At 47.2% G+C, this 8501-nt stretch overlaps 1 protein-coding gene across 2 annotated transcripts in view; it reads right to left on the reverse strand.

Moving 5' to 3' along the window:
- Positions 1-2325, reverse strand: part of METAP1D (methionyl aminopeptidase type 1D, mitochondrial) — a 54944-nt gene extending 52619 nt beyond the window's left edge. For both annotated transcript variants that reach the window (XM_064162788.1, XM_064162778.1), the window contains exon 1: positions 2242-2325. In XM_064162788.1, the coding sequence (XP_064018858.1) occupies positions 2242-2281 (40 nt within the window). In that variant the 5' untranslated portion in view covers positions 2282-2325. The remainder of the gene's footprint in view (positions 1-2241) is intronic.
- Between the last annotated feature and the right edge of the window lie 6176 nt (positions 2326-8501).

The raw sequence follows: 8501 nt of genomic DNA on the forward strand, positions 1-8501 counted from the left end.
TTTTACCTGGATGACAGACATGGGGTTTCTAGGTGTGGAGGAGGCTGGAGGCAGTGGTGGGCTTGGACATGTGACCAAAACAACATCCAGAGCAAAAAGGTGACAGAACTTGCTGAAGTATAGGCTGGAAGTTAGGAGGAAGTTCTTCACAGAGAGAGTGATTTGCCATTGGAATGGGCTGCCCAGGGAGGTGGTGGAGTCACCATCCCTGGAGGTGTTCAAGAAAAGACTGGATGAGGCACTTGGTGCCATGGTCTAGTTGATTGGCCAGGGCTGGGTGCTAGGTTGGACTGGCTGATCTTGGAGGTCTCTTCCAACCTGCTTGATTCTATGATTCTAAGAATAATATGAAGCTGCACACTAAATTTCAATTACCTTGAGATTCAAGAAAAAAATATTACATGTATGGTATTATATACTAAAAAAAGGGTGATTTTGTTCCACATAGTTCCACACGCATGGAAGAATGAAGGTTTCGACAGCTGTTAGAAATAAAACAAATAAGAAACTCTGAAGGTTGAGTGTTGGCAGTTCTTCCCAAAATTATTCTGATGGTCAGACTGCAAAAATCCAGTCAAACTGAAATTTGCTCAAGGGTATGAGCCTTTGCTACTGGGAAAAAAAAAAAAAAGTGGCATTTGTCTTCTGCAAAATTCAGGATTATGCATGAAGAAAAAGCCTCTGTGTTTTTCAAGACTGTTGGACACAACGAAAAATAAAAGTGCAGTAGAAGGCCAGAATCTGTACTGTGAGAAAAAAGACTGAAAATCTGTTATGCCAGCATTAAAGCATTACAGTATTATGCCTCAACTGAAAGCACACAGCATTCACATTAATGTATAACTTAATCTGGAATCACTCTATACCCTATTGTTGCATGAAATATTTAACAGTCTTACAAAAAACTTAAACGTACAAGTCTGTCATCAAGATTGTCATTATTTCCTTCTGTTCACACATGAGATTTTACAGTGACAGCTTAAAAGAAACACTCATAGAAATATATGGCCCAAAGAATCATAGAATCAAACAGGATGGAAGAGACTTCCAAGATCAGCCAGTCCAACCTAGCACCCAGCCCTAGCCAATCAACTAGACCATGGCACTAAGTGCCTCAGCCAGGCTTTTCACAGTATCACAGTATCACCAAAGTTGGAAGAGACCTCACAGATCATCAAGTCCAACCCTTTACCACAGAGCTCAAGGCTAGACCATGGCACCAAGTGCCACGTCCAACCTTGCCTTGCACAGCCCCAGGGACGGCGACTCCACCACCTCCCTGGGCAGCCCGTTCCAATGCCAATCACTCTCTCTGGGAAGAACTTCCTCTTAACATCCAGCCTATACTTCCCCTGCCACAACTTGAGACTGTGTCCCCTTGTTCTGTTGCTGGTTGATGGAAGAAGAGACCAACCCCCACCTGGCTACAGCCTCCCTTCAGGGAGTTTCTAATCTTAGCATGAGACAATAAAACCCTGAGGGGAAGGAACGAGAGGTAAATAACATTATACCGATAAGGCAATGCATTTTTCAGCAAAATACCACAGCTGCTCTTATGCATTCATTAGTTACTATGACACATGAGAGCGATCCCTCAGTGAAAGGCTCTGTGATAGACAAGGCGCTTTTAGCAGTACCTTGACACATGTGGGGCAGACAGCTGACATGCCAGCACGTAAGAAGCTCCGCGCTTGAGTGGGACGGTAAAGGAAACACACATACTTATGTCGGATTACTTTTTGTTCCTGCCAAACACTTGAACTGTAGCAGCAAAAGTTACACAGCAAAACCAGAGCACAGCACTACTGCAGCCCCCTCCCTCCCTGCCCCGGGCTGTACGGCCCTCAGGGCTGTTCATCGCCGCTGCGACAGCAGTGCTGTCCTGCCCAGAACGGTGTCACACAGGTGAGAAGGCCAGGCCTCTACAGCGCCACGGGAACACGCGTTCGTTAAAATCCAGACTTGACAGCTGCGGCCACTGCTGCGGAATCCCGCGGCGGCTTGCCAGGACCCGCCGGCACAGGGCTGCGGCCGGCGGAGCGCTCTCCCGCTGCCCCGCAACAGCGGCACTCTCCCCGCCGAGGCGGCGGCGACTGGACCTCGTGCTCCTTCACTTCCAAGGGAGCCCCAACTCAGACGCGGCGAGGCGGCGTCGTGCGGGCAGAGCGGGGGGAGGGCCGAACGCCAAGCCGCGCTTCACACAGGCCTGCCCCACCCCGCTCCGCGGCGCTGCGCACTCACCTCCTCCCCGCAGCACGCTGACAGCTCTGGGCGCCGCCATCTCGCTCGGGTGAGGCGAGGTCACGTGGCCGCGCGCGGCGGCGGGCGGGCGCGTGGGGTGGACGGAGTCCTTCCCGGCTGCTCCGCGCCGGCCCAGCGGGGCCGCGGGAGCGGAGGGCGTCCCGGCTGCTCCGCGCCGGGCCAGCGGGGCCGCGGGAGCGGAGGGCGTCCTGGCTGCTCCGCGCCGGCCCAGCGGGGCCGCGGGAGCGGAGGGCGTCCTGGCTGCTCCGCGCCGGCCGAGCGGGGCCGCGGAGGCGTGGGGGTGGACAGAGTCCTTCCCGGCTGCTCCGCGCCGGCCGAGCGGGGCCGCGGAGGCGTGGGGGTGGACAGAGTCCTTCCCGGCTGCTCCGCGCCGGCCGAGCGGGGCCGCGGAGGCGTGGGGTCGGCTCGTGCGCGCGCGGCGGCGGCCGCGGTGCCGCAGGTGGGGCCCGGCAGGTGAGTGCCGCCCGCGGGTCTTGGGCAAGGGCGCGGTAAGGCTAGCCCTCCGTCGGGGGGACCCTGCTGCCGAAGTACCGGCTGTCACCGCCGTGCAGCCCGCTTTCGCTGCCCTGGCAGGGCGCGGTGAGGCTAGCCCTCCCTCGGGGGGACCCTGCTGCCGAAGCACCGGCTGTCACCGCCGTGCAGCCCGCTTTCGCTGCCCTGGCAGGGCGCGGTAAGGCTAGCCCTCCGTCGGGGGGACCCTGCTGCCGAAGCACCGGCTGTCACCGCCGTGCAGCCCGCTTTCGCTGCCTTGGCAGGGCGCGGTAAGGCTAGCCCTCCGTCGGGGGGACCCTGCTGCCGAAGCACCGGCTGTCACCGCCGTGCAGCCCGCTTTCGCTGCCCTGGCAGGGCGCGGTAAGGCTAGCCCTCCGTCGGGGGGACCCTGCTGCCGAAGCACCGGCTGTCACCGCCGTGCAGCCCGCTTTCGCTGCCCTGGCAGGGCGCAGCTCGTTAGCGGCGCTGGTGGCGGCCGCGGGAGCGCCCCCTTCCACTGCCTGGGGCTGCGGGAATTGTCCAAGCGGTGAGGCGGGCGGCTACAGGTTCTGCTGCCGACCCCGCCAACTGGGGTTTGCAGGTGAGAACCTTCCGTTGTCGGTACCGATCCTCTACTACGGCGGAACTGGGCGGACTTCGAGTTGTTCTCCTGAAGTACTGCTGAAGTTCCCTTGCCGTATTCTCCTTCCTGCTCACCTTTGTAACAAGCCCGGCGAGCACGGAGACTACTCTTCCACCAGCAGAGACAGGGCCCTGAGACAGGACCTCCCAAACTGGGCCTCGGCCTCAGAAGAGTTGCAGTCCTACTACTCTATGAGCGCTGAAGCTACTTCATGATTTCTTGCCTCCCTCTTCCCCACTTTTCCTTTTAATTAATTAAAAAAAAACCCAACCAAACTAAAGAAACAAAACTTGATACGTTTTTGAATAAAAAGACGAATTACTATTTATGAATTAAGTTTTGTTGCTTATACATACACTTGGTGCCATGGTCTAGTTGACTGGATAGGGCTGGGTGCTAGGTTGGACTGGATGATCTTGGAGGTCTCTTCCAACCTGGTTGATTGTATGATTCTACATGTAGAAGAGACCTAAAAGCAAACTTTTCACTCCCTTCCCAGCCTTTTTTGGTACATGCATCCTCTTACATCAGAGACCATCTGACACACCGTTTGTATGACAGGTTTCATTTTCACTCAGAAATCAAACTTGTCGTGTCCACGTATCATTTTTATTCCCCACTGTTTCCTTCCCTGCATTTGGCTTGCCAGTATGAACAATTAAATGAATTTTTAAATTACAGCCTTATGGCTAATCAGAGTTTGAGAAACACAACAGGGCATAGATTTAACAGCTGGCAGGCAAAATACTAAAGTAAAGGAATCAAACCATCAAATGAAAGAATGAATAGAATGCATTAGGGTAGTGATTGCAAGAGTAGAGGGAAGGAAACAAAACGTAATACAAATACTCTTCTATACTCACATGTAATGATCTTTGTATCCTTACACACATGCATGTATACAGACATAGAGGTAACCTGTGGGGAAAGTACCAAACTTCTCTCTGAGGCTGACTGTTCACGTACAAATTTATCTCCTGGTACAGCATTTAGTACTTTTTAATTTAATTTATACACATCTTATAATTCACTTTATGAGAACAGACTTAAGACCCAAAGCAGAGACTATTTACTCTTCTGTGCTCTGAAAACAGACCCCAAAATGTGCTGTGAGCCTATGCAGACATTGCTAGCAAAAGTGTATCACTTAATCAGCTGCCAAAGCCCAGCTATTGTATGGCTTACATCCAGGCTACACAGTAGTTCAACGATCACAGAATTGTTTTGGTTGGAAGAGATAAGATCACTGAGTTCATCCAGCTCAATACAGTACCTTGCACTGTTTCCAAAAATTAAAACAATCTACTTCTTGCCGCATTCTGCACCAACTGATGTTTCTTCGTTGTTATTCAGTGAGTGGAGTGTGGCAGGATTTTAACAGAATTAAAATAGAGCTAGAAATAAACGAAGAAACAGCATGGCTAAGCTGCCTGGTTACACCTCGTGAGCAATCACTACCCTCTGCTCACTGGTGAGAGTTGTGCACACATTTCATTTGCAGGGCAGAAATTCTAGAACATGGTTTGGTCATTCAGTTTGAATCTGTCATGCTGTCTTTCTGTCAACTTCAAGTCCAAATTATCCTAGCAAGAAAATGTTTCACAAAGCAGTAGCAGCATTAAAGAACCAGAGTTTTCAATTAGAAAGCTGAGGTTTCCAGCTTTTAGGTGATAGGCTTACAAATATTATAGGTATTTCTAGCTCTAACTGTTTGATACTGATGAAATCAGGTCAAAACTGACACTGGGAGAAAAGCTAAAGTGGCAGATTTTGAACTGTGAGATTTTCAAGCCTTCTAGTGTCTGACAGTCATACAACATGATAAAGGAAAAGCATAAAGAGCAACAAAGTCTCAGTGAGAAGCAAAAAGAAATTGAAAAAATTATCTATATAAGCAGATGTAAATCCTTCATATAGACATTATGGGCTGCTTACCCTCCTGCTGACATCACAGAGAGAGACAATAGGTCAGCCTTGAATTGCCTGAACTGCCATATAGCAGCTTTGTGTGTGTTTGTTCATGGGAGACACAGACATTTACTGCTCAAGATACTGCTTCAGGTACATAGACCTTTATTCCCCCTACTACAGCAGTTCAAGAGTCCTTCACATCCTGCAGCTTCAGGTAGCTTGCTTTCACAGTTCTGAAACTACAAGTATTCCATTGTATTTCTTCAGGTTATTAGTTGCTGAACTAGAAATTGTTTCCTAGTATCTGCGTAGGTAGTCCTTGTGTTTCAGAGAATATGGAAGGGAGCAGTTTGACCCACATTCCTGAACCTGCACTTCTTTTCCCCCAGAGCTTAATTTACCCTTTAGGACAAAATCTTGGATTAGCAGCATTGACAACAGCTTTGTGTGGGAAGAAAATTTCCCTCTCTATTTGTCTCTGTGGTGAACTATACTCACCATTTTAGGTAACTCCACAGAATTTTCTTGCAGTAGATTCACTTTTTCTGTGATCGGTTTTGTGATGGAATGAAAACCCAGCAGCCTCCTGGCAGCAACACCTACAATGAGAAACTAACAGGTCTCAAGTACATTCTGAGAAGAATACTCAAATCCAGGAAACTGTTTTAGATGCTGTATCAGGATGTGCAGAGTTTCACTTGATTGAAGGGACTGAAGAATCCGGACTTAATAAAAAATAAGGTCATAAAGTGCATCACAAACCTGTTACTAGTGCTTGCTCTGGTAACTCTGAAGACAAACAGTAGTAGTTGAAGGTAAGAAACCTAAAATAACAGATCATGTCCTACAATAATGGATTATGTTTGAACAAAAGTGATTTTTATCCAAGATTACTTCAGTGTTGTGTGCCTTGGAGAGGGCTCTAATAATGTTCTGATGCAGCTATTCATCTCCTACACCCCCAACACCTTGAGTAATAAAAATTGCTAAGCCACAGCGTTCATTTGTTAGCTCACAAACCCACCTGAGTAGATCCTCCCAGTGTCTAATTGCAATTCTGTATGGATAGCTGTTAATAGTTTGCAGGTTCTTTCTTAACATGCACAAGTCAGATACCACTAGTGACAGCTATGCTATTTTCTATACTTACACTGGTATGTTTAAATATAGTAGGACATCCCTGTTCTTATGTTAATAAAGGAATATAAACAGGAGTTACACAAACCTTACTAAACCTTTACAAAGAGTATTAAACCCTGTTTCTTAAATATGGTTCACTGAACAGCTTGAGTTGCTGCTGTAAGTACTTCAGAGACGAGAATCCAGCTCACTTGTAGGTGCAATTTGTTTTGAAGATGAGGAAGCATAATATGCAGACTGGCAAGTTACATAGCCCGGACTTTTGCTAGCAATATCTACTGAAACTGGAATGTTTAAGTCAAATTCACCCTTAGTCCCTAAACTGTTAATTCAGTCACCCCAGAAGCCTACTGAACAGGCATGTGCTCCCCAAGCAGTAATGGCAGTAAAACTATCACAGTTTTCTAGCTCTTATAGAAGAGATTATTGCCCTTTCCTCTCAGGCAAGGAAAAGGATAGTTCAAACACTTCTTAAACCCCTTCAGGCAAAGTCAGCAGGGCTAGTTTAATTTGCCAGTGAAATTTAATTCAGATAATTGGCTTAATGAACTGTAATGGATTAGGGAGTACTCACATGATCTTTCCTGGCAGTAATGCTGCAGGATGGCAAAATTCAAAGTTTTTAGGTCTCTCATATTAATATCTTGGGTGTCAAGAAAGAGTAACAAACTAGTTCCTGTGAACCAGGTCCTAGGTTTTGCTGTTCACAGGCGTATCTTGGCACTTTATAATGTTCCCAAACCACACTGTAATAAGAAGCTCAGTGTAGGACTGCACCTTCCCCATTAAGGGAACTGACGGCACTATCTCACCTTTTTCAACAGTATCAACATATAAAGGAAAAAAATGTACTAACTTATGAAAAGACTAATCTGCTGTAATCACTGTGTGAGAAAGCTTTGCTATTTGTCTAGGGAAAGCAATTTCATCCTTTTGGATCAGCAATTTCTTCTATATCCATCTTGCAATATCAACTGAATATGGCAGCTACCTCCTGCATCAAGCCTATGTTTCATGACATTTGTCAGTCGTTTTGGGACATCCATATAACCTAGGAGTGATAACAGACAAACCTCCTTTCCCTTCCCACATCACGTACTAGAAGGATGAAAAGAAAGTGCAGGATTCTGTGGCCTTTTTTGCTCCCTCCCACTCCAAGAAAAATAGGAAGAGAGAAAACAATGTCTGACCTCTCCAAATGGGAACAGCCTACTGGACAGCAGTTTTTCTTGTCTGTCAAGAGTTTCTTAAAAGGCATAAGCTTCTTTGGGAGTGGCTTCAGCCTTAGTAATGCAAGAGCTCACACTGTATTAGAGTAGATTTCCCCAAGTCTAATAGCACTCTACTGCCAGACTTCTATGCAGAAGTGAAATTTAAGCTATACTTCAGCTTTTCCTCTTCTGGCTTATCACCAACACCTGAACATATTCAATATGAAACCAAATCCAACCAAGCAAAAACCCCACTCACACGAGATGGTAAAAGAGAACCATCAGTCTACAAACTCCAGTTCTGAAAGCTAGACCTGACTCCCATTAAGACCATGAAAAATGGTTAAATGAATTTCAGTGATCCATATTCAGATTCAGTCCTCTTAATTGTAGAACTGATTGGCTAGGCTTGTAGAGTCTAAACTACAAGAAGAGGGAGGACAGCCAGGCTATTTAAGAACTAAGCTAAAATCTGAGAAGTAATGAATAACAGAATAGAGTTGAGGAACTATATAAAGGCGCTTGCTTCCTGCAGATTTGTATGTTTAAGCTAGTAGAAGTGGTTTTGGAGGCATTACGATTTCTTGGCTGTTTCCCCAGCTGTGAGGCATTTTCTGATACCATGCATCTGAAGACTTGAGAGTTTGAAAAAGAATATAGTCAAGGCCCTTTGGAGGCTTATGCAGAATGGGGTTGATAAATGCGAATCTTGCTCCCATAAGCTTAAGAAAGGGTAGAGAACCTATACTCAGGAAGTATGCCAGCCAAACCACAGAACCAGTCTTGTAACCTGCTCATTTGACATTAAACTGAAAAGTGCACAGGCCCTACACAGTACAGTCCAAGCAGAACAGCCTGTGGAG

Source organism: Pogoniulus pusillus, chromosome 2 (genome assembly GCF_015220805.1).
Source record: "Pogoniulus pusillus isolate bPogPus1 chromosome 2, bPogPus1.pri, whole genome shotgun sequence".
NCBI lineage: Eukaryota > Metazoa > Chordata > Aves > Piciformes > Lybiidae > Pogoniulus > Pogoniulus pusillus.